The 27,375-nt window shown below is 40.3% G+C and overlaps 1 protein-coding gene across 1 annotated transcript in view; it reads right to left on the bottom strand.

Annotated features, from left to right (window-relative positions):
- The window catches only part of igsf10 (immunoglobulin superfamily, member 10), a 56,729-nt gene that overhangs the window by 8,611 nt on the left and 20,743 nt on the right, over nt 1-27,375 (bottom strand). The window contains exon 3 of the mRNA XM_056267989.1: nt 1,144-1,534. Within this exon, the coding sequence (XP_056123964.1) occupies nt 1,144-1,534 (391 nt within the window). The remainder of the gene's footprint in view (nt 1-1,143; nt 1,535-27,375) is intronic.

Raw genomic sequence — 27,375 nt, 5'->3', positions numbered from 1 at the left:
CTGATTGGTCAAATGGCCCAGTCTGTTGTGATCGGTCAACCGCGTACAGCTCATATTTTGGAAGCTAAATGCCCATTACCATAACTGTACTTCAGCTCCTTCTGGAGGCGTCCAAAAGCTCAGCGATTGTACACACTGTAAAGACACTAACGATGACGTTGATATCAATTTGAGCACGAGTCCGACGATGAAACATTGGAAGAACTAGTTATTCAACCCGATCCTCCATCGCAAGGACGACTCAAGCAGGACATTCCTCAGTGATGAGGTATTCATTTTGAGGTACATTATGAGATGTTTCAACTGTAATTCCTCACCATCAGCATTAACAAGAGAATGTCCATTAACAAACCAATGTTTATATTTCTAATTTATTGCGGTGCACATGCGGGAACTGTATTGATAACGGTGCATACGTTAGCCCAGCACTAATGTGAATGACTAATGAAACAAACGTTTGTAAAACAAATCTTGCTCCATCCTTTATCTTTACTCAAAGTAGTAAGAACAACTGATAATCTGCATTAATAGACACAGTTTTAGGTAATAGTGGCCCACAACTGATTAAAGTTATTTCAGTTAGACAGTAATAACGTGAGTTAGCCGGTTAGCCGGAAACGTACACAATATAAAACACAAATCTATGTATTTTGAACACCCGGTAGAAAATATATATACATCAATAATTATTCATTCTTACAGGTTGTGATTCTGAGGAGCAAGCTGGTCCAAATAAATTGGGTACTGACCCATCTTTCAAGGGCAAGTGTTTTGCGAATCCCGCGTTGAACTCAGAGATTTGTGAAGCAGTCATCAGTAAAATGACGTTTGAGGGCTGGTCAGGTTGTTTGCGGGCGGACAATGTACAACATAGGTGGGCATTATGCAGATGTATTTTCTAGTGACGTAGAACCGTCACGCAGCATGATTCGAAATACAAACGACTCATTTAGGCGGTTCAGAGTCGATTCTTTCTTTTGGGAGACAATAACTTTACTTTTCGTGCACTTGCGACTTTACAACTTTGCAGAACGTTTATATTCACATACAGCTATATTACACACTGCATGAAAGGAAAGGGAATATTCGAAAAAACAACATAATTGGGGCACTTTAAAAAAGTTCAATATAGACCAATCTCACCTGGGTGTTTCTCTATCCACTGGACAAGCCAACCCATCCGACAATCACATGACCAGGGGTTTCCACTAAGGAAGAGATTCTCAATATTGTAGCAGCCAGCAAATATAGTTGCAGGCAATGTGGTTAAAGCATTGTCTGACAAGTAAATGGTCTTGAGAGATGACCATTTAAAAATCTGGCTGAACTGCAGTGATATAAATGTATCTGGATGAAGCTGTTGGAGTAGGTTTCCCTCAAGGTTGATCAACTGCAGCATTTTCAATCCATAAAAACTTTCTGGGTGGATGAACGTAATGTGATTATGGTCCATATGAAGACGTAAAAGATTGTCCAGGCCTCTAAATGTGTTCTTGCCAAGCTTCTCAACTCTGTTATAACTCATTTTCAGAACCTATACATGCAAATAAAAACAAATCGTTAAGACATGAAAATAAAGTGACTGCATATTATTTTTTAAATGGACTTTTCAATGGCCACAGCTAAAAACACAAATTACAGAAACAAAACGAACTTCAGTTATATCACAATTCCTATAAAATACCATTTTTTTTAAATAAGTATCAAGTCCAGCACACAGTTATAACAACTCTAATGTTACAGTTACGGTATTAAATTTGGAAAAGTGCTCTTGAAAATCATAAAACAATATATGTGACCCTGGACCACAAATATAGTTACTGGTGTGGAGAGACTGGATAAAAAGCTGTGGCCAGACCTGGAAAGACGGAGCGTGACCATTCTCAATCCTGATCTTCTGAATTATTTGGAGTTATTTAATTGTGCTGAACACATTTTTGAGTTTTGAATAAAAGTCTTTTACATTGATTCACCGACCCTGTCCTTCTTCCCAACTTGAACTTGAACCTTGTCACAAAGGCAGTGTAGATATTGTGGGATTACAAATTTAAGAATCTGTTTAAGATCTGATGATCTTATGTCCTTACATAACATAACATGATCATATGATGATGATATCAGCTATTAACCCTCTGGGGTCGGCGGTATCGCCGGCGATACCAGCTCACTTGTTTCCTTATCAGTGCAAAAGAGACTCAAATTACTCTGTTGATTTTGATCTTACATATAAGTGTTATACATCATTCGATCCTGTTAAGTTTGTATTTTTTTTAGTGGAACCTCACAAAAAAAAAACAAAGTGTTGTGCTTTTCGCCAAATAAAGAAAAATAAACAAGATGCGCGTTCTGCGTTCTCTCTGTCAGTGAAGTCCATTCTGAAACGCGTCCGAAAAATGAACTGTAACTAAGTCAATACTTGTCACAGAGATACGAGACATGTGTCTTTTTAAAGCTTGTATTCTCTTCTTATAAATGAAGTAATTTATAAAATAAATAAATATTTCCAGTTTATGTAATCCGTTTGAAACCAAGGAGAGGTACAGTTTTTTCGTTCACTCTTCATTATTTTTAATGAGCCGAGGCCGCCACGCCCCTAGCGCTTTTCACATGGTAAATAGGTGATCTAACGTTATGCATAGCAAACGCCCAGCGATCAATGGCATAAAAACACGAAGTTTCTTTACTGATGGATTCATTGCGTTTTGAGGATGGCACGGTACTCCGACAAAGAGGCCCTTCAGATGATTCTGGACAGCGAGGAAGAATTCACTTTTCCTCTGAGGAAGATTAGCCTATAACTCGGACGAGGAATGGCTGCATTTTGAAGAATGAATTGATCCCACGCCAAGGATAGGCCTACAAGTTCGTAGTAAGTTGTTTAGTGTTTTATAATTTCTTTTCTGATCGTATAGAGCTCAAATTAATTTTCAGACTATATTTTGCCTAGCTTTTGACATCTTACAGAAAAGATTGCCTCACAATATCCCTAACATTCGCTCGTGTAAACTTTTAAAATGTGATATTACTCTCTAAACATATTTGTATATTACATATATAGTTTTGATTAGCTTATGACACTGATTATCATGCTAAAATACTGCCTTATGTGTTATGTATTTTGTTTGCGAATAACTGCATGTTTAGGTATAGCCTATTGATTTAGTGAAATATATTTCAGCCTCCGGTAAAATATGTGATACTGTCTAAATACAATATATTTTTTATATAAAAATGTTGAGTTTTGGTTAGCCTATGACACTACTTATGCTAAAATAGTGCCTTATGCGTAATGTAGCCTATTTTGTTTGCGAATAACTGCTTAGGTTATATAACGAGAAATATATTTCAGGCTCCGGTAAAAGAGGTCTAAATACAATATATTTTTTATATAATTAAATGTTTAGTTTTGGTCAGCCTATGACACTATATCATGCGTAAATAACTGAACACAGGTGTAAATGTTTGAAATGTAGTGATGTGTCGTTTGCGAACGATCCGTTCATTGCGTGTAGTCCTATCACTAAATGCGTGCGGTCTGTATGGCCCATCAACAGATATTTCTCCGTCCCATGGCCCATCAACAGATATATACATACATTGTGCATCCATACCCATTAATTGTCCATCAGTTTACTTTGGATAATGTATGCTAACAGTTTTTTTTTTTTAGGAATGTGTTTGCATCATGCTCTCCTTCGCCAGCACGCAGGTGTCACGCAGGTGTCCCAGCAGAGGGACACGCAGGTGTCGTATAGTTCTCAGTGCGATCGAGAATCATACTGAGTAAGTGCACAGATGTAATATTTTACAGATGAAATTTAGCCTAATTGTGTTTACATCGTCATAATGTAGGCTACCTATTCTTGTGTGAAATTACACAAAAAAAAATATCCATGGCAATTAGTGATTGATAATGAAAATAATACAGTTTATTTGATTGTGTTATCAGCATGCTCATGCTTTTTTTCTTTTTTATAACAGATGTGACAATGAACATGTCCATCCACCAGTTCCGAAGAGAGCCAAGGCAAACAAGCAGGCAAGCAACAGGCAGTCCACTTTTTTTATATATATATAAAAAACAAGTTTGCTCTTTTTATGTTTGTTTTTTTGAAAGGTTGTGTTAAGTGATAGTAATGACTTTTAAGTCTTTACGTTCTTAGGAAAGATTTCTATTTTGAATAAATGCTGTTCTTTTTAACTTTTTATTCATCAGTGAATCATTCTTAGTTCAGGCTGCGTCAAAGCACCTTGATGGGCCATTGGGGGAGAGTCTTTAGTCTCCCCACCCAGGTGTAAATCACATTAATATTCATGGCCATTCACACTCCCACGCATACAGCAGTGCTGACCAAAAACTGACGTAAGAAATTTAAATAATTATATTGTTGTTTGTGAAAGAGTGGTCAGAATGATTTTCACTTCATTTTGAAGTAAAAATTCTAGCCTACAAGAATAGTAACTCAAAAGTCTTGTGGACAACTATTCAGTATGTGTTAAATGGCCTTATTGCGGTGACATTTTTTCTCCAAAACGTACTAACCACGCATAATATTTTTTTTATATAAAATGCAAACATGTACATCCATTTTGCTCACATATTATTGTAGCAGAGTTTGTGCTCAATACAGCAAATTTATATGTTGGCAAATGGTATGATTTAAGTAGCTGAAAAAAGCACAAATGTCAGGGCATGTCAAAACATCTCAAGGGCCCCAAAACACCTCAGACCCCAGAGGGTTAAAGGAGGATTGAAAGACTGGAAGAACATCCACACCATCCTGCGCAGTCATGAGAACAGTTCTGATCATATTAGCACCATGCAGAAGTGGAGGGAATTAGAATTGCGGTCTACAACAGGTCAAACCATAGACCAGAGACAGATGACCCTTTTGGAGGAAGAAAGACAGTGGTGACGGAATGTTCTCACAAGACTGTTAACAATTATACAGTCTCTTGCTGAGAGGAATCTTGGATTTAGGGGATCCACAGACAAACTCAATGTTTCTGATAATGGTCATTTTCTAAAGGAAGTGGAGCTCCTGGCAAAGTTTGATCCAGTCATGCAGGAGCACTTGGCTAAAATCAAAAATGGAAGTAGACACACACACTACTTGGGGAAAGACATAAAAAATGAGCTACTGAATCTGATGAGTAGTCAACTGACCAAAGAAATTGTTGCAAAAATCCACACTGCAAAGTACTTTTCTATCATCCTTGATTGTACACCAGACATTAGCCACCTGGAACAGATGTCTATCATTCTACGCATTGTGGAACTACAGCCAGAGCCAGAAATAAAATAATATTTTCTGGGATTCTTGGTTGTGGAAGAGACAACTGGAGAGAATCTGTCTTCGGTAATCCTAAACAGGCTGAAGGACCTGCAGATTGACTTCATGGATTGTCGAGGTCAGTCATATGACAATGGTTCGAATATGAAGGGCAAGAAGCAAGGTGTACAAGCCAGGCTGCTGGAAAAGAACCCAAGAGCCCTGTTTGTCCCATGCGGGGCACATACGTTGAACCTGGTTCTGGCAGACGCTGCAAGAGCTTCAAAGGATGCCATTGGATTCTTTGGACACCTGCAGAAACTATTCAGCTTTTTTTCAGGATCCACTCAGAGATGGTCTATTTTGAAAAAAATATGTGGATCTCACTCTTAAATCATGGAGTGACACAAGGTGGGAGAGCCGATTGCAAAGTGTTCAGGCTGTCAGGTTCCAGGTTGCCCAAATCAGGGAAGCACTTGTAGAAGGTACGGCAGAGTTTGTCTGACCCCGTTTCTAAAGTGGAGGCCCAAGCTTTTGCTGAAGAATTGGGCTCTTATCACTTTTTGATTTGTTCAGTTGTGTGGTGTGACATTCTGACACTTGTCAACCAGGTCAATAAGCTTTTCCAGTCATCCTCTATGCAACTGGATGTTGCTTCAAACTTGATTACGTCCACCAAAGCAGCACTCTCACAGTATAGGGCCTCTGGCTTTGCTGCAGCACAAGCAACTGCAAAGGATCTATGTGAAGAAATTAACATAGAGGCAGTTCTCAAACAGAAGAGACTACGTAACACCAGGAAGCAGTTCTCTTATGAGGCTGCTGATGAGCCTCTGACTGACGCACTGCGAAACCTGGAAGTGACATTTTTTAACACAGTTGTGGATGTAGCACTTAATTCTCTTGAGGAGAGATTTCAGACCATGGAAAATGTTAGGGACACGTTTGGTATCCTTTTGAATTTTAATGATGTTGCAACCATGTCAAGAGGTACAGTGAAGAAACACTGTGAAGACATTGAGAAGGCACTCATCAAGGAAGGACATGCAGATATCTCTGGAATTGAAATGGCAGAAGAGATCCTCAACCTTCCACCATTACCATAAAAAAACACAGCCCTGGAACTTCTGAAATTTCTTCACCAGAAGCAACTGCAGGAGATATTTCCAAACCTCTGGATTGCTCTCAGAATTGCAGTTACCCTGCCAGTAACCGTAGCAGCTGCCGAGAGAAGTTTCTCAAAACTGAAGCTTGTAAAAAATTACCTGCGCTCCACAATGACTCAGGAACGGCTTAGTGGACTTGCTTTAATCAGTATTAACAGAGAACTCGCACAGCAGATTTCTTATGAAGTAGTTATTGATGAGTTTGCTTAAAAAAAAAGCAGAAGAGTGCCTCTGTAGGTGGCCATGGAATAAGAATAATAAGTGCTGGTCCAGATGACTTTTCAGATGATTTTTTCTTAATTAAAGTTAAATTAAAATGCACATTTAAGTAAAAATATAAAAATACTGATAACAGATTTTGTATAAATAAAATGGTTATGAATCATATTTGTTTCAATATTTGTTTCTTTTTTATTAAATTATGTTTCATTAACAAAGTTCGGGGGGTGCACATTCAGATAATCAACGAGATAAGAGGTATATATACTGCAGACTCACGTCTGTTCATTGACAGTTTATCAGCATCCCTCCAGCCCCCATCTCCTCACTTTGATTTTAATAATCTCTTATTGGATGTAAACAACACAATCCAAAATACAATGCAATCCAATGTAATACTGTGTAAATCTGTCCAAAATTCAGAGCCTGGAGCCCTCCCCTGGACAGCATGCCAAATACGCATAATCTTTACTTAATATTTAATTTGATGTTAGTGTGAATTCTGAAACTTAAGGTGGAGGGCATAGCGGAGGGCCTCCAACATACATTTTGCCTAGGGCCTCCAAATGTCTAGAACCGGCCCTGGAATTAACTGCACAATTAGTAGTAATATTTACCTTGGATATTATACAGTTTACATGCATTTTTTCAAGATAAAAAATAAATAAAATTCTAAATATTTCCAACTCTAACTTTGAACCAATTCTCTTGAATGGCCCATATAGCCTATTTGAACAGGATTTGTTTCCAGGTATGACTGTGTACTCAAAATGTGCTTTTGACTTTCATTTATATTTGGATTATATTGTTAACTATATTCTAAATAAATTAAAAGCAATTTATATATATATATATATATATTAGTGTTGTCAAAAATATCGATATTTCAATAAATATCGATACTGAAATATCTGAACAGTACCAATACTAATTTCCCGAAGTATCGATACTAGCCGAGCGGTCACTTTCACTTCTCTCCAAAGGCGCGTTGACAAACACCACACGTGACGCACTCGTCTCATTCGCTCTGGCAAAAGTGAAGTTAATGGAAAGATGCCGAGGGCGGCGCCCCCGCGACCGGCTTTGGTTGACTGATAAAGAACACCGCGAGCGGGCATGTCGGAGAATAGCGCGGACACGCATTAAAAACACACCGCGAGCAGGCATGTCGGAGAATAGCGCGGACACGCATTAAAAACACACCGCGAGCGAGCATGTCGGAGAATAGCGCGGACACGCATTAAAAACACACCGCGAGCGAGCATGTCGGAGAATAGCGCGGACACGCATTAAAAACACACCGCGAGCGAGCATGCCGGAGAATAGCGCGGACACGCATTAAAAACACACCGCGAGCAGGCATGTCGGAGAATAGCGCGCCCACGCATTAAAAACACACCGCGAGCGAGCATGTCGGAGAATAGCGCGGACACGCATTAAAAACACACCGCGAGCAGGCATGTCGGAGAATAGCGCGCCCACGCATTAAAAACACACCGCGAGCGAGCATGTCGGAGAATAGCGCGGACACGCATTAAAAACACACCGCGAGCAGGCATGTCGGAGAATAGCGCGGACACGCATTAAAAACACACCGCGAGCAGGCATGTCGGAGAATAGCGCGGACACGCATTAAAAACACACCGCGAGCAGGCATGTCGGAGAATAGCACGGACACGCATTAAAAACACACCGCGAGCAGGCATGTCGGAGAATAGCGCGGACACGCATTAAAAACACACCGCGAGCAGGCATGTCGGAGAATAGCGCGGACACGCATTAAAAACACACCGCGAGCAGGCATGTCGGAGAATAGCGCGCCCACGCATTAAAAACACACCGCGAGCGAGCATGTCGGAGAATAGCGCGGACACGCATTAAAAACACACCGCGAGCAGGCATGTCGGAGAATAGCGCGGACACGCATTAAAAACACACCGCGAGCGAGCATGTCGGAGAATAGCGCGCCCACGCATTAAAAACACACCGCGAGCGAGCATGTCGGAGAATAGCGCGGACACGCATTAAAAACACACCGCGAGCGAGCATGTCGGAGAATAGCGCGGACACGCATTAAAAACACACCGCGAGCAGGCATGTCGGAGAATAGCGCGGACACGCATTAAAAACACACCGCGAGCAGGCATGTCGGAGAATAGCGCGCCCACGCATTAAAAACACACCGCGAGCAGGCATGTCGGAGAATAGCGCGGACACGCATTAAAAACACACCGCGAGCAGGCATGTCGGAGAATAGCGCGGACACGCATTAAAAACACACCGCGAGCAGGCATGTCGGAGAATAGCGCGGACACGCATTAAAAACACACCGCGAGCGAGCATGTCGGAGAATAGCGCGGACACGCATTAAAAACACACCGCGAGCAGGCATGTCGGAGAATAGCGCGGACACGCATTAAAAACACACCGCGAGCAGGCATGTCGGAGAATAGCGCGGACACGCATTAAAAACACACCGCGAGCAGGCATGTCGGAGAATAGCGCGCCCACGCATTAAAAACACACCGCGAGCGAGCATGTCGGAGAATAGCGCGGACACGCATTAAAAACACACCGCGAGCAGGCATGTCGGAGAATAGCGCGGACACGCATTAAAAACACACCGCGAGCAGGCATGTCGGAGAATAGCGCGGACACGCATTAAAAACACACCGCGAGCAGGCATGTCGGAGAATAGCGCGGACACGCATTAAAAACACACCGCGAGCAGGCATGTCGGAGAATAGCGCGGACACGCATTAAAAACACACCGCGAGCAGGCATGTCGGAGAATAGCGCGGACACGCGCTATACACACTGCGAGCGGGCTGCGGGCACCCAAAAGATTGTTTGACTATATCAATATCCCTCACATCAGTCATTTTTTACAATTATTTTAGAGGTGAAAACAGACTTAAGGAACAGGCTCCAGGGGTAAAATTTAGCAGCATATGCTCAGCATCAGGGGTGTTTGTTGTTTGGACAGACCTGCCCCCACTGCTAATTAAAATTCTAAAGGAAACACTAGCTGCGTCCCAATGTGCATACTATGCCCTAAATAGTATTGAAAATTACTAATGTCACATACTATTTAGGATGGATAGTATGCACATTGGGACGCAGCTACTGTAACTCTTCTCATTTTAACTTTTCTGAAACATTAACCAAGATGGCCTGGTATTGTTGTTGATATGAGTCTGTGTTGTCTAGTTTTTTCACCGTTTTCTTAAAGTTAACATAATCTGACTGAGGAATCTTAGACAAGTAAATATTGTAACTGTGGTCAAATGTAAATTAGCTTGTGCCTATTTAACTTTATTCAAAAATTATTATTTAATTCTGCAATTTGCCTTCATTAGCGATTATAATCAATTTGATTACACAGATAATTAAACTAAACAGACAATGGCATCTCTGAATTCAATAATGAAATGCCTTTAACTGAAAATTGAATGTTTAATCTTATTATTATACATTACTGACACTCTATCCTCCAATTTGATACTTTTAAGTGCTTTTATGTTACAGTATATTTTAATCTTTGATAACAGTAGGTAATAAAAATACAACGGATCATGTTAGCTCTGGTCCAATTAAAAATATAAACAAATAGAACTCGGGACATTTTTGTTCATGTAAAATATACCTCATTGTCATGTTCTAGACTTGTTATATTTACCTTTAAATAAAAAAAAATTCCCCCTTAACTCTCTGGGGTCGGCGGTCTCGCCGGCGATACCAGCTCACTTTTTTCCTTATCAGTGCAAAAGAGACTCAAATTACTCTGTTAATTTTGATCTTACATATAAGTGTTGTACATCATTAGATCCTGTTAAGTTTCTATTTTTTTTGTGGATACTCACAATAAAAACAAAGTGTTGTGCTTTTCACCAAATAAAGAAAAACAAACATGATGCGAGTTTTGCGTTCTCTCTGTCAGTGAAGTCCATTCTGAAACGCGTCCTAAGATTAACTGTAACTCCGCGATTACTTGTCACACAGGCACGAGAGGTTTTTCTTTATGAAGCTTGAATTCTCTTCTTTTAAATGAAGTAATTTATATAAAAAACAAATATTCTCAGTTTATGCAATCTGTATGAAAAGAGAGTGCTGTCAGTATTTTTTCCCCCAGCTCATTACACTTCATTACGCGTTAATCTGACACGCCCACGGACGACGCGCGCTATTCAAACGCAAATGTCGAGGCAAGCCATGACAACGCCCACATCAGCTGTTCCACCGCGGCGGTAAAATGTGTGGTGTATTTGCTGCCTTTTACCGCTAAGAGGCGCTACAATCATAGACTCTGAAAAGTGTTCGTTTATTCCGGTTTATTCTCTCTAATGCGTAATCTGCTGCCGCACCGCGCTGATTCAGAGCGATTGAAAGCTGGTAGCAGAAGAATTCAACAAGTGAAACGTAGTTAAAATAATTCATAATCACAATACTGAAATTAGGCTACTGAAATGTAATTGAATAAATAATGAAAACATTTCAACATAAAACATTGCAATAAAAACATTTAGGCTACATGAACGAGGCTTTACAACTTTAACAGCGTACAGACGATAGCTCAGTGATCAACGCAACGACACGAGCTTCGAGGAGCTTCAACAGACCCGAGATCGAATCTCAATGTAGCATAGATGTTGTTAACCGATGTTGTCCTACGTTTATATTTTCCCACCTTGATGCTTAAATAGGTAACTGTTTATATCTGTTTACTTATTTAAAGTCAAGAGTTTTGTTTGATTATCATTACAACATAAATTTGCTACATTCCTGTAGAACCGCAGCCGCTGCACAAACGACAAAAACTGATGAAGATTGTCAGCCGATCAGAAAATGAAAATGAAGAAGCTCGTCTTTAGTCTGCTAAATTATTGTGTAATGTAAAAGAACACTAAAATTACTTAAGTTTGAAACCAAGTTCGAACATTTCAAGGTTTAAATTGTTTAATTTAAAACAGGGTTGCATCTTGTTTAGAGTTTATTTCTTTTGCGATGCAAAATAAGAAACACTAGGCTAATCTTATTCTTGCGACATTTTAAATTTGTATTGCCAAAGAAATTACAGCTAAATTAAACAATTAAAACAGTAGGCCTACAAAACGAAAATTGTCCAAAGAAACATAATTAAATTAAAAACATGCGTTTCTCTTTGCCTCTCTCGCGCTGGATCTCTTTTTAACAAGTTTATTTAGTCTCCCTCGCTGCGCGCGCGGGTCTCTCTCTCGAAATTAATCATTTCAGGGTAAAAACACATCATACAGCTGATAATACTGTATATGTCGCTGCGTGTCAGCCATACAAATCACGAAAAAATTATTTAACCTTTAATTGTTGCTTCAAAGACACAGCATGCCTTGTTGAATTCACCTTACAATAACTTCAATTGAAATTTTGTGTGAAAAAAAAACTTTAAATAGGCTACAATAAATAAACTACAATATTTATAATTTAATAAGATATGGGGCCTACATTTGGACACAGATTTATCCTTACAATAATTTTGCCTGCTCATCAGGCTGGCTATCCGACACTCTCCATATGAAAGAGGAACATTAACACCTTTGTCCAGCAACTGTCCCTCCAACCCCCCACAGGCTATCGGAGTCTGAGGCTGACTTAACACAAAGAGAAGTCGCAATTCACACTTAAATCGCCATTCTAGACAGTGTTGATAATGAAGGAATTAAATGATTTAAGTTACATGTAGCCTAGTGATATTTCTGTCATAAAAGTTTATTACTAAATATTTCATTATTTCAATAATTGATGAAATAAAACTGGTTTGGGGCAGCTTTTTCCAAGCAAAACTAAATATAATCTGAAAAAACGCTTGTGAATTTGTTGTCACTTAATATTAAAGTCTACAGGGATCTTTGGATCCTTACAACCAGGCATGCAATTTGTGAATTAAGTTTTTATTTTATTTTGTATTATTCAAATAAATATCGAAACACGGTGCTTCGTGGTAATGCTGCTAAATTAAATAACATTTATAGAATAATTATGAACTTAAATGAAACAATATCGCAACATTTCGACAAATACATTATTATGTTTTTACATTTTAATTCAGGGCGATTTAGCCTACATTTAATTAGAGCGAGATTTTCACCCATGTCTTGTCATTTTCTCATTGGGAAGCGCATGTTTGAGTAGATCCTCTGTACCTCTCGTTTTCATATGGATTAGCCTACATAATCAGATAACATTTATTAGCCTAAATATTTAGACATTTAAAGGCTTTAGACATAGCCGATTTCTTATCGTGACTGAGCTGAAGTGGCTTTCGGTTCATTTTTGTGACGCGCAGTTCCCGGAGACAGAGAGGACAGATATACTGTTTTTGTCGTTAGCCTAATATGAATACAAGTTTACAGTTTTGAACGATGTAAGCTACTCTACTCTTATCTGTATGACCAAAAAATTACGGAGTCGCCTATTAAGTTATTTTAGCTGTAATAATGAGATAAATAAATTAATCTAAATGAACGCGCCGCCGCGTTTGTCGAACACTAACTCACGATGCCAGAATAAAACCCGACTTTAGAAAAATGCATAGGGTCACTCGGCGTGGTGTGCCAAAACACTTAATTATAAACTTCAATATTTCATTCAAAATAATCTCAACACGCTTTGTGAAATTTTGAAAAGCCGTGCATGCATTAAGGCCACTGGAACTAATGAACAACTGAAACGCTGGTTTTGATTTTATTGTTTTTCGTTTAAACGTGCCTGTTGCATATCTCTATTTTATATATTTGATATTGGTGAAGTAGCCTATAGCATTGATTAGCTGTGGAGGGAGGGGTGTGGGGATTAAAATAATTCAGCAGAAGTAGGGATGTTTAGACCAGAAGGAAATCCCAGTCCCCCCTGGCAAATCACACTTTACTTAAAACCATGTTTTTAAAAACTCTAGGTTGTAGGGAACAGACCTCTCTGCCATGCGCGCGCACGGTTTGGAGCACAATATCTGTCTCGCATGCACGCTCGCTCTAGATAGATTACGGGATATTTTAACTAATTTACGGTAACTAGTCGATCACGAGTGGCTCAACAGGTAGATCTATAGATAAACTATATCTTTCAGGAATTTGACCGACCGGGTTGACACTTCAGCGTGAGAAATCGGGGGGGTGGCGTGAGAGCCTGGAATAAATAAATAAAAAAATATATATAGCCTATATAAAACAAAACTGTATGGTGTAACAGAGTTTTAGAGCTAGACAAATCTCTCTGCAATAATAAATATAAAATATACAGCAGACCATGTTTGTGCGGGATTTGAACCTGTGTCATCTTGATGATGAACCATCAGTTCTACCGCTCGGCTATGAATTTTGTTACTGAGAAATAACCAAACGTTTGATTCTCACATGAGCGAGAAAACGTTTTGTCTTTAGCCTGTGAGTGTAGGCCTACTTTAACCTTTTACAGTTTTAAAAGATTATATCTTATCTGTATGACCAACAATTTGTTGTAGGCTTATTTGGAAATTACCATAACTTGTAGTATTTCATCCTTAGGCTACTGTTAATAGACATTAGCCCCACTTACGTTTTGCTAAATGTCCCTTTGCGCCACCTGGCGGTCATTTCGCGTACGACTTTGAAATGCGACTGGTTTATTTTTACCGCGGTGGATGGCTAAAAATGGTATGTGGATGGCTAAAATGTGTGACTAAAAATGTGCTTTTGGCTTTCATTTATATTTTGATTGTTTGTATATATATATATATATATATATGTATATGTGTATATATATATATATATATATATATATATATATATATATGTATATATATATATATATATATATATATATATATATATATATATATATATATATATATATATAATGAGCCTTTCATTCAGGGGTGTCACACAAGAAAGAATGCAAGGACAATATATATATATATATAAATAAATAAATATTTATATACACACACACACACACACACACACACACACACATATATATATATATATATATATATATATATATGTGTGTGTGTGTGTGTGTGTGTGTGTGTGTGTATATAAATATTTATTTATTTATATATATATATTGTCCTTGCATTCTTTCTTGTGTGACACCCCTGAATGAAAGGCTCATTAGTATGCAGTCTGCTCAGGTGAGAACTGCCTAATTATTCATGAGGGGGTTGGGCCGATCCGCCCATCCGCATATTGCCTTTGCAAACAAAAAAATGTTTTTCACAATTTAAAACAATCTATTGTTTTATGTGAATGATTAGCCAGAATGATTTTCAGATCAATTTGAAGCAAATACTCTAGGCGACAACATCCACTAGTCAAAAGTCTTGTGGACAGATATTTAGTATGTTATTTGTGGCCATATATTAGAAAATTTATTTTTTAGTTTTTTCAATAACCACGCATAAACAATATTCTCTCAAAAATACAAACATGTACATACATGTTGCTCACATATAATGGTAGCCCTGTGTGTGCTATATAGAGTGTAATTTCACCTGTGCCATTAATATGTTTATAAGCAACTGAAAAATGCACAAATGTCAGAGCATGCCAAAACATCTCAAGGACCCCGAAAACACCTCAGACCCCAGAGGGTTAATATAGTGGCAGTTTTTTTCTCCGTGGTATCGAAAATGGTATTGAATATCGATATTTTTCAAGGTATCGTATCGAAGTTAGAAATTCTAGTATCGTGTCAACACTAATATATATATATATATATATATATATATATATATATATCAGGGTTTCCGTTGTCCGGTAATTACCGGACATTGGCCGGGAAAAAAAATGAAATGTCCGACAAAATTAAATCTCTCCGGTCAAATTGTCCGATTAAAATGGCCTAATAATCCCACCCCCCTAACACAATCTGAACCTGAGAATAAGCCTAAAATGTATAAACCAAAAATACACCGACCGATCAGAGGGATTATTTGCCATTTTACAAGCATTCAGTATATATCCAGTAGGGAGGGATGCTCATTTTGGTTAATTTTCCCGACCGACAACCGCCGCTCGTTAATCGATTATTAACCGTTAACTGGCAAGATTATATTATTGAATTGGCATTAAATAAAAATAAAATTGACGCATATCTGTGACCCATTAAAAATAAAAAAAAAATTTATTTATTAATCAAAGGGTTTATTTTAACATGCAAACTAAGGCTGAGCAATTTTATCGATTCTGCGATATAAATCGATACTTTTGCCTCCAAGAAAGTATCGATTTTTAAGGCGCGAGTATCGATACATAAGTCCCATTCAAATCCCCCTTGTTTCACTTAGCCCGTCAAGTGGCCGTTCACATATCGTGTCTTTTATGCACTCAAGTTCGTTATTTCAAATGTTAGGGGTGTAACGGTACATTTATTCGTATTGAACCGTTTCGGTTCGAGGCTTCCGGTTCGGTACGCATACAAACCGAACGATTCCTTGGACCATTTTTCCTACCGACAAAATTCGCGCTCGCGCGACCACCACAACGTTGCGCAACATCACATGGCAAGCGTAAAGAAAGCGGAACGAAACTGCGCTACTCATGTGCTTCACGGATCGTTTATCAGTTCGGAGTTCGGACCAGCAACATCTGTGCAGCACGAGCCGATCTCGATCAAGCGACACTGTCACAACACAGCGCTAAGATCCAGTAAAGAAAACATTTGAGTTCGCCACTGAAGTAATAACATCGCTGCGAGATCTAGTGAGAAGCATTCACATTTCTCCGTTATTAACCGTAGATCTCTATTAGATCAAACAGCGCTGACGTGGACACCAGGAGAAACATTGTGCCGTGAATGAACTAGTAATACTTTACGTTCACAGACCAGCAACATTCACCATGGATTTAATATAGTAACACTAACTGTAACCAGTTTGGCTGGAATAGTGAAATGCTTTCAAGTACTTCACACATCTTTTTCCAGCACTTCAAAACTCCAATATTATATAAATAAATATATGAAGAGTTCAGATGCAAAAGCCTCTAAGTGCCATTTGAAATTTTCTTCTAGAATGATCATTTTTATGAAGCTTGTATGTTTAAGTTCAGTAATTTCACTCAAATGACAATTAATAGGTAATCTTCATTGCCATTTAAGTGAAATTACTGAACTTAAATATACAAGCTTGATAAAAATAAAGAAAATTTCAAATGGCATTTGCATCTGAACTCTTCATATATTTAAATGTTATTTTTAATGTGATGACCAAAACATTATTTGTTCATCCTTCAAAGATGACACCCATGTATAAACCTGAAAGTTTCAAGATGTAGGAAACCTCAACTTATTTAAAAAATATTTTTTCTTTTAACAAATAGGAAATTTCTCTGGCATTTCTTACTTTTTGCTGTATCGAAAACGTACCGAACCGTGACTTTAAAACCGAGGTACGTACCGAACCGTGATTTTTGTGTACCGTTACACCCCTATCAAATGTAGGGTTAGATGTAGGCGCTCGGCAAGCGCGCTCATAATTTAAGCGATGCGCTTATTTTTCCCAGGCGCAGCGAGATGAAAACGCCTCAAGTTTTCATAATGCCGCAAGCGCACCGGAGTTCATGAGACAAGAACCAACCATCAGCTTCACGCTTTCCTAAACAACATTGAAAGCTCGGTCAACATGAAGGATGGGGGTGCACCCAAACACTACAGGTGTTTTTCTCTTCTCCGTAAATAAATCTTGTAACTTAGCAGCAGAGCTACAGCAAGCGTTTTTCGGTGGTGGAAATCTATTAGCTACTAAAACTTCTTTGTCGTTGTGGAGAGCGCAGTGCATGGTTGCTTAGCAACGACAGACGCCACGGGAAAATCGGACCGAATTATTCTATTAATAATAAAAGATAAGCTAATGTGCATTGTAAATGTCAGTAATTTATCTTTTTTGACTCATTGTTTTTATAAAAAATATTTAAAGGCTGAAATATGTGAGGTTTATCTTTTTATTAAACCTTTTTTTCTCAAAACTTTATTTGCACTTTTTAACTCTGCATTATTAATTTCAATACTGCACTTTATTTACTTTTCAAAGGCTTGTAAGCTACAGTTTGCATTGTTTCAATAAATGGAACTAACGAGCTTGGGAAAAACGAGCGTGTCTTCCATTATGAGCGCGCATACCGCGCGCCTATATTTGAAATAACAAACTTGAGCTCGCAAAAGACGCGATATGTGAACAGGCACTTACGCGGCTTATGCGCATTGCAAGTTGTGGAGACACTGGGAAGTTTTGATTTTAAGTCGGCCGCTGCACAATTCAGCACTGCAAAACAGCGTAAAAAGTAGCCTAAAATGATGCGAGAGTGTTATAGGCCTAGTCATTTGTTTGTTCCAGTTCATTTGACAAGGAGTCACGGTGGCCAATTTAAATGTTACCAGCTAAATGAGACATACTGAGAGTGTATAATTAAGTTCGCTTGAATAAAAACAATAGGCTACTACTCAGATATTTTATGTGGGGAAGGGGGATTGGTTTGTTAAACTATGAATGTGAAACCATAGTAAAAACAATTGGCGTTGATTGACGCCAATCAGACGTTCATGGTTTTTTTCTGTCTATTTGAAAGTTAGGCTAATGAACATGTTGCATTCAATACGGCCTGTCTGATTATGGGTGCTTCTCAATATCCCTCCTCGTCTCCTCGCTCCTCCGTCCTCCATCCTATGACCCGGAAACCAATCGAGCTCAGCCATCTTGAAGGACATCTCAATTCTCTAATTGCACCGCGAGGAGGCGAGGATCGAGGAGTGAGGAGGCTTCCAGAGGAGCTATGAGCGAGGATACACAGGTGTACCCTTTGCGGAAGAGTTTTATCGACTAAACGTGACGCACGTATCAATTCTCCTCCCCCTTCACATCTGTCACAATCATTTGAATTTATACTTTACTTTTGTATTTTACATAAACCACACAACTCACATATTTCAACTAGGTATCTTGCTTTATTATTATTTATTATGAATTTCTTAAATAAACAAACTTTAACAACATAAGGGCAGATCCTTTGAGCACTGCTGATGACGCAGTGAAGTGACGCGCGAGTGATCAAGTGTTCCAAAGTATAAAAAAGCTTTCATTCAATTCCTCCGTCCTCATTTTTTTTCCTTGCAGCCTTCCCTCGCGTCCTACAGGGGGTGGAGCTGAGACGCGAGAAAAGGAAGCGAGGATGCACAAATAAGAAATGAGAAGCACCCTTAGTCATTTTTTAAGTTACATAGCCTGCCTCCAGTTTTCCTCAACTTGACTAATTAAGAGGCAATATTTGACCGGCATATCATCAAAATGTCCGTAAAACGAAAACTCGACCGGCACCATTTTTTTCTAGCGGAAACTCTGATATATATATATATATATTTCTTTTGTCCTCACATTCTTTCTAGTAGTTCCTTCTAAGTGACATACCTGACTGAAAGCCTCTGTAGCAGGGTTAGATGTTGTGGGAAGGAGGCGGGAACCAGCAAACATTCAAAAACTTTGATAAACGTAAAATAAACAAATACAAAATGAAAGTAAAGACAGCAGCCCCTCACGGACGACTGCTGTCACATATAACAAAACACAACATAAATCCAGGCCTGGCCTCTCTCGATCTTCACAGTCGTCGCTCCACCTTTATGCTTCCGCTCCTCCATGAGAGATACGAGACCGGTGCGTCGCGTAGGGGTCGCTCATTATCAATCACGCCACCGGCCTCACGCCGTTCTCTCACGGCCCTCAGCCTCGTCCTGCTCGCCACAGGCTCATTATGCAGGTCATTGTCTTCTCAGGTGTGAATCACAGCATTATTCATGATCATTCACGCCCCCACGCATATTGCCTTTCCAAACAAAGTGTCTTACAAAATTTAAGTGTCTTACAGAACATAGCCTATACAACTAAATTAACGATAACTTACACATTTCACAAAACATTTTCATTTAGTTTCGAGAACTTTTTTTTGTAAAACATGGACAATAATTAAAAGGGCTTATGTCTGCTATTGTAGGCTCATTTAGTAAATTTAAGCAACTACTAGACGCACAAACTGGGTGCCGGTGTGATGAGACGTATATGCTCGGCCAGATTCGTGTCGAAGTCGTGCATTTTCGGAGCGGAGCCACGCGCAGTTACAAAATCTGCCGTGCATAGCGCCAAGCGAAATGGGCCCTCATGCGGACGAACGTTTGGTGTAGGTCTACTAGGCATAGAGATATCTCAACATCTTTGCCAAGTGCAAACCAGTACAGAAGTAATTAGTAAATTATCGGGGATGGTCATGCCTTTTTTCACAATCATTTTGGAGGGTCATAGAAAAATGTATTGCTGGCGAAGGGAGGGTCAAGTCTATTTTGACTATAGATCTCAAAACTCCTCCCGTAGCCTCTTAAATAAAAAACGAACAGTCCCTAAACTTTTCCTCTCCTGCTCCTGGAGGTCCACCTTCCGGCAAAGATTAGCTCCATACCTAATTAAACACACCTGAACTAGCCAATCAACGGTATTCAGCATCACTAGAATCTTCCAGGTGTTTGAAACTAAATTCTGAAGGAAAATAGCCTTTCAGGAGCAGGATTGGACACCTCTGAATTAGGCCAGAAAAATCTGCAATGTGAACCAAAATGTATGCTGCAAGTCAAATGTCTGGCTACTAGGGGTAACTGTAATGTTGCCTGAATCATAATCATACACTGTTCGTTCGTTGGCCAGGGGAGAACTGGCCCCCGACTGAGCCTGGTTTCTTCCAAGGTTTTTTTCTCCACTCTGTCACCTGATGGAGTTTTGGTTCCTTGCGACTGTTACCTTGGCTTTTGGTTTGCTTAGTTGGGGACATTTAATAATCAACTATATTATTGATCTGCCTTACTTAAGGTGGACGATGACACAATTTTCTTCTAGAAACAAACTTGTTTAATTATTTTCATGTTATCACTGTAAAACTGCTTTGATTCAATCTGTATTGTAAAAAGCACTATATAAATAAAGGTGACTTGTGTTGACTAGGGTAACTTTATCATACTAGGGGGGTGTGATATGGCATGAGATCTCGCGAGACTAAAATGTGCCGAGATTTCTTGTTAAGTGAAAAGCTGTCCCGCGATATCGCCACGTTACATTCACATTACATTATAGTGTCCACCGCGGCACCGCCTCAACTGTCGTTTTGCTGTTTTTATAAACTATTTGTAAACTACTGTAAACGGCTGGTCTGCTCATCCAGCACGAGTTGCACGATCGCGTGACGATGACGGAGGATCCGTTGCGTAACAGAGCCTAAACGTCTGATAAATGTCAGCACAGCTGCTCCCTATACACAGAGTACGTGCGATCATGAATTTGAAAGTGAAAGTAAATCGCCAACTCCCTGATGTGCGCAAATTAGGCTGCATACATAGCCTGTCTCCCAATATCAAACCGGTCTCTGGACTGTGTTGTTGTAACTAGAGGGCTGCATTGGGATTGAGTCCCGCCGGGTCCCGCGGGACCCAACGCAAATCTCGCGGGAGCGGGCGGTTTGAACTTTGCTGCGGGCGGGAATGGGCGGCCAAAAAAAACCCCTGCGGGATCGGGAGGTAGCCTAACGACATGATGGAGATGTCAATGATTTGGAAAAGAACCTTAAATTAGGTATTTACAGCACAAAACCTGAGCAAGGCAAGTCTGACATTTACTATTCAGGGGATGGATTAGCAGAGGATGGTGAGGGGATGGCAATTCAGATGTCTTCGGGCATCCAGCCGGCATTCCCAAATATAAACACTAAATATCTACTATTTGGGAATGCCAAGCAGTGGTTGGATAACGGCATTGACATTTTGATGAGCCACTATGATGAGGCCCTCCGAGAAGCCAGTCGGGGGGTGGCTCATACCCCCAGAGTACGGTGGAGAGAGGCATGGGACATTGCTGTTAGATGGACCCGCCGGGGCATCAGGAGTCTCAGAGAGGACACAATACGGCGGGCCGGAGAGATAGTGGCCCGCTTCATGACCGGGAAGGGGTCACGGATGGAGGAAACAGTGGCAGACAGGCCCCGAAGAGCGGTGGTGATCCACATAGACAAGGAGAAGGATAGAAAGGGTCAATCCTCCGCCCCGGTTGGGGGGAAGGTAAGGATTGGGGAGGGGGAAGAGAGTGAAGAGAGAGAAGACAGAGGAGCGGGGGATGAAGAAGAGGAGAGGGCGCATTGCAGCAGTAATAGGCAGGAGGAGCGCCGCAAGAAGCCTACGCAGCGTCCTCAGACAGTGGTGGTGGGGCAGCCGAGCAGAGGGTCTCCGGCCAGAACAGCCAGGACGGAGGCGGCCCCAGCTGAGGGTCCGGAGCTGGGGTCGAGTCCGGAATATTCTCTGGAAGAAATTAGGGAGTTGGAGGAGGCTGGCCGCAGGGCGCAATTACCTAAGAGGGCGACGGCCAGGAAGGGATTGGGACCTAGCAGGCAACCCTGCCAGTCCCAATCCCGGCAGCGCAAGCTGGAAACACGGTGAAGAAGGGGCCAGAAGCGGAGGAAGATATGGATTGGCTTTTGGACGAGGAGGAGAACCAGGGGGAGCCGGTGGTCCCCAAGGTTCCGCCACCAGAATGGAGTCTCCACATTCAACATTGTATGATTGCTCTGAGCAAGAGTCTTTCTTTTATTCCTACAACTGAAACTAATGATTTTGACACTATGATTGACTTCCAAAAGTTTTTCAGTATCCTGAGACTTCGTGAGTTCTTTGGCACAAACGAACAGTCGTTTCCATCTAATGAAGTTTCGCCCGCTACCACACAGGGGAGTGTTATGCCGAGTTCAGACTGTACGATTTTAGCCCCGATTTTGGCTCGCCGACAGGTTTTGAGAAATCGCCGACAAATGCCCGAAATCACAGGCAAATCGGTGCTCGTTCACGCGAGTGACAATCACGCAGTGTGAATGAGCAAAGACGCGATCTGAGAGAATCGCCGACGAGTCGCCGACGCCCGTGAGATATTTGGCATGCTAAATATCTGGACCTGTCGGCGATTCACAATCCTGCTGTGTGAATGTGTTCTGACTGAAAACTACATCGGCGATGACCGACAGCCAACGAGAGAGCAAGATACAGGGAGAAGGAGGAGGAGTTATAGACCAGAATATCAGTATTTTAATAGATAGCCCTATATTTACAATTATATCAAACAGAAACAAAGCACAAACATTTCAACTCGGCATGACTCTTGAACAATCCATTACTCGTCTTCCTTTCAAAAGAAAATCTACCTTTATTCCACCTAAGAACATAAATTCATCTCTAGATACTTACTGTAGACTTGTGGAATTTGATGTAAAAAATGCACTTAAGAATAAAAGGCAATATAAAGTCTACAATAACTTGTCGAAAATGGAGAGGGATGCGTTACTTGATCTTAGCAAAGACAATACGGTGATAGTGCGTCCTGCAATTGTACTTCAACGAGCTTCAGATTATGAAAAAGACATTCACAGACAGTTGAATGATCACGCTTTTTGCACAGATGAATCTTATACTCATCAATCCAATGATTTAACTAAAAGATTCTTGAATCGTGGTTACCGTACAGAATGGATCGGAAATGCCAAAAAGAAATTCAACGAGACATCTCAATTGCAGTGTTTGCGTACAAAACATAACAAAATGCAAGTTCTTAATGCTCCTATTTGCACGACGAAGTACTCAGTATTGGGTGCAGTCTTGCATACGTGGGTAAAACATTCAGACAATTATGCACTCGTATTAGTGAACATCGTAGTAACATTAGAACTGGAGATATGCGCAGCCCCATAGCGGCTCATTTCAGACAAGCAGGCCATAATATCAGCGCTTTGCAGTATATTGGTATAGAAAACGTAACAAAACCCTCAAGTGGAGGAAATTATGAGAATAAATTATTACAGAGGGAATGTTTTTGGATTTACACCTTACTTTGTCACCTTTAGGGTTGAATGAGGATTTTGATATTAAGCCATTTTTATAGTAATTATTATTTTGTTTTTTTGACATGAATTGTAACTGTCACATGACTTGCATTTGTCATGTGAACTTTTGTGTGTGCCTAATTAAGGTAATCATCTGTGTCTATTTAAAGTTGACTTTAATCTACATGTGATATTGGCCCTCATTTATCATTCTTGCATAGAAACGGGCGTATATGTTGGCGTAAGATTATGCTTACACTCCTCTCACCGCCTGATTTATGAAGCTGTGCGTACCTTTGAAATCCAGGTGTACGCAATACCTGCCCTTGATAAATCCCGTGGCTGACAACGATCGTCATTAGAATAACACGCCCCTATATATTCAAGTCTCCGCTTCCCCCACGCCCTCATTTTACGCCATGGACACACGGAAGACGGCAAAGAAGAGAAACTTCTCTGACGTGGAGCCGAAATGACCTATCACAATGCAATATTTTACAGCACGTCTTTTGAATTAGCATTCAATTTCGAATCACGTTACATGTATTGGGGTGTACAAGAGTGATGATGATGATGTGATGTGGAGTAGGCCTACCATTCATTCACATTAATAATTGCATGACAATTTGTAATATTCTTCTTATTATTAGTATGATTTGTATTATTAATGACGCTTATTGTTATTTAGAAGAAGAATGTCATTATTATTATTTGTATTATTATTATTATTTAAAAGAAGAAGAATGTATTTTTTATTATTTTGTCAGTCTGAATTATTTGTTGGTCATTGAAAGCCTTTCGTTACCGAACCCAGTCCGTGCGCACCTGCCGGGCCAAACGGCAGGTGCGGTAAAGAGCACAGGCTCGCAACTGAAGGAATACATATGCTTATAAATCAAATGCTTTGGTAAAGTCACACAAATTAAACATTGAAGTCCATGTTGCACAAAAATAAACACTGAAGTAAATAATTTCTATGTTTTTGTTTTTTTGTTTTACAGTGGGTCATAATATATCATATCTTTTAGTTTGTCAGTGCATTTTATGGTGTTAGGAATTGTTTTTCTGCGCATTTCCGCACTAACTCAAAACGTGCGTACATGTACACCACCTCCTGAGCTGGCGTAGGATTTGAGCGTGCCGTACGCCAACGTCCATATTGATAAATTTCAAAGTCACCGTGGTTTTGGGTGTACGCCAGGTGTACGCTGGAAATTTGGTGTACGCACTTTTGATAAATGAGGGCCATTGTGTGTGCCTAATTAAGGCAATTATCTGTATCTATTTAAAGTTGACTTCACTCTACATGTATATTGTGCCTGATGAAGACCTGAGGGTCGAAACGTTGCTTTTAATAAATTATTTTGGAGCAGTACTTTTCAGTGTGCGGACTTCACACTTCTTTATTTTGTTTAAAATAGTGTTAACCACAGAGAATAGAGATTTTTGGTTTCCTACACCAGATCCAATTAAACCTAATCTGATTTTGCTGTGGAAAGTGCAGTCTTATAAACTTGCATGTGATCAGCAAACAAATCTTTATGAACTACAAGTCCAGTCTTGGAATACAAGCGTTCTAAACGACACCCCTTGACTTTTAGCAGACGAAGATCCGATGTAAACTAGGGTGCAGAGTTGACAAACGAAACATTCCTGGTTTTCAATGGGGCACAAGTGTCGAGGATCATTTGAAGATTGTCATTGTAATGCTAGATTAAATCATCAAGATTCCATGAATGGTCTTTGTAGGGAAGTTGAAGAATTGAGGGATCAATGTTCTTAATATTGCGAAATGTGATTGTACGACTCAAATTAGGCTTAAACACAGATAAAGAGACATTGAAAGACACCAGCAAGTGGTCTGACAGTGATAAGTCAGAAGTAGTGCAATTTCCAGGAATCACACCTGAACAGCAGACCAAATCAAGAGTATGACCTTTTGAAGGAGTTGGGACATTGATAAATTGCTGTAGTCCAAAACTATCTAGGCATGATAAAAACTCTCTAGAACATGAATTTTCTGTATTATCCACATGGATATTAAAATCACCAACCCAAACCATGTTTGGAGACAATGATAAAAGAGAAGTTAAAAATGTTGAAAGAAGGGAGGTTCCAGGAACATAGGAGGGAGCAAATGTTCCCTTAGGCATGCAAGAAACAAGTAACTTAGGGACAAAAAGAACAAAAATAATTTCCCATCCAACGGGGGGCAAGAGAGATGATGATAAGGAGGAATTTGGGAAAGTTGTTCTGAATTCACTTCCTTTTCTAAACCAAGGTTAAAGTTTGACACGGCGGACGCTTCTGTCGTTGTTTTACCGAATAGTTTGATTTCAAGTAACCCATGTTAGGTCTACATCTTCTCCCCTCCTAATCCTACCCATAGTATCCCTATGGTTGTTACACCGAGTGGAGTTCGGTTTTTGCTTAACCTATTTAGACTTAAGCCTACACCTGCTATCTTCCTAATCCTACCCATAGTAGCCCTATGGTTGTTACACCGAGTGGAGTTCGGTTTTTGCTTAACCTATTTAGACTTAAGCCTACACCTGCTATCTTCCTAATCCTACCCATAGTAGCCCTATGGTTGTTACAGCAAGTAGAATTTGATTTTCGCCTAATTTGACTTAATCCTACACCTGTTCCATTCCTAAAACCTATCCATAGTAGCTCTATGGCTATTGCACCAAATTGATTTCGTCGGTTTTGAGCAGGAGTTGAAAATCGCATTGTTTGAAAATTTCTCACCGCATTTGCGGTGATGCCATCTGGTGGTATCTGCTGTTGACGAATACGTCCTTTGGTAAGGATTAATTCTGTTCAATTCTTTTCTACTCTCAAAGGAAGAGGTTAGTGTACAGAAATGTGCATCTTTTGACCAAGAGTAGTCGAAGGGGGTCTTGTCTTTGGAATTAGAAGGACCTGGCAACAATATGTTGCTATTTGGGGACTTCCTGGACAAGGCTGCCTTGGTTAAGTCAGCAGGGCTGACATAGGGCCCAGAGGAAGTAGACCATTCCTCGCAGGCCTGTCCCGAGTAGCCTGGATACCTTGCGGTGTTAACGAAGGGTTGCTTGGGAGGGCGGTAAGTATCCAGCCCCCCTGGGTCCACTAGGACAGCACGCAGGGAAGGTGGTCTGGGGCTAACAGATCTTAAATGGAGCCCAGTCTTCTATGGGTGATTAGCACCTCTCATGCAACAGCACACCCTGCAACAACATACTTACACACTGACCTTGTTTGTTCGCCTTCGGGGGTTGTACAAATAGGGCGGAAGGTTGGGATCGCAATTCAGAAGCCAACGCATCCAGCGGTTGTCCTAGGATGAACTGGTAGAAGCTTGATGTTAGGAACTTGACGTTCCTCATCCCCCAGTCTCGATGCCCGCCCCATTGCAAGGTTTTTTTAGAGTTATCTTCTAAGATAGAGGGTAGTTTCTGAGAGATAAATGCAAGTTTTTTCAATACCGATAAAATTCGGGAGCCGGAGCCCAACAACGATGGTGGTTGGGGATCTGGTCTAGTTCGACTAGCAATTGGCCACGAGACACTCGTCCTGGACTGATCATCCAGGATGGGCCGCCCCAGAGGAGGGTGTCTGGTGTTTAAAGGGCCGAAACATCCGGTGAATCTGAGGTACACTACTGACGAGAGTGTCTTGAATATTTCCCTCATGCATTGCCTGAGGGAGTAGGAAAGGTACCTCTAGGTGGAGTAAGTTTTCTTTTACATCAAGTAGTGTTAGGTTTTTGCTTTTTGACCGAAGCTTGTACCATATCTTTCCCTAATCTTACCCACAGTGGACCTGTGG

This window comes from Rhinichthys klamathensis, unplaced genomic scaffold, assembly GCF_029890125.1.
Source record: "Rhinichthys klamathensis goyatoka isolate OS25496 unplaced genomic scaffold, OSU_Roscu_1.1 h1tg000267l_1, whole genome shotgun sequence".
Classification (NCBI taxonomy): Eukaryota; Metazoa; Chordata; class Actinopteri; order Cypriniformes; family Leuciscidae; genus Rhinichthys; species Rhinichthys klamathensis.
This window is presented reverse-complemented; position numbering and strand designations above follow the sequence as displayed.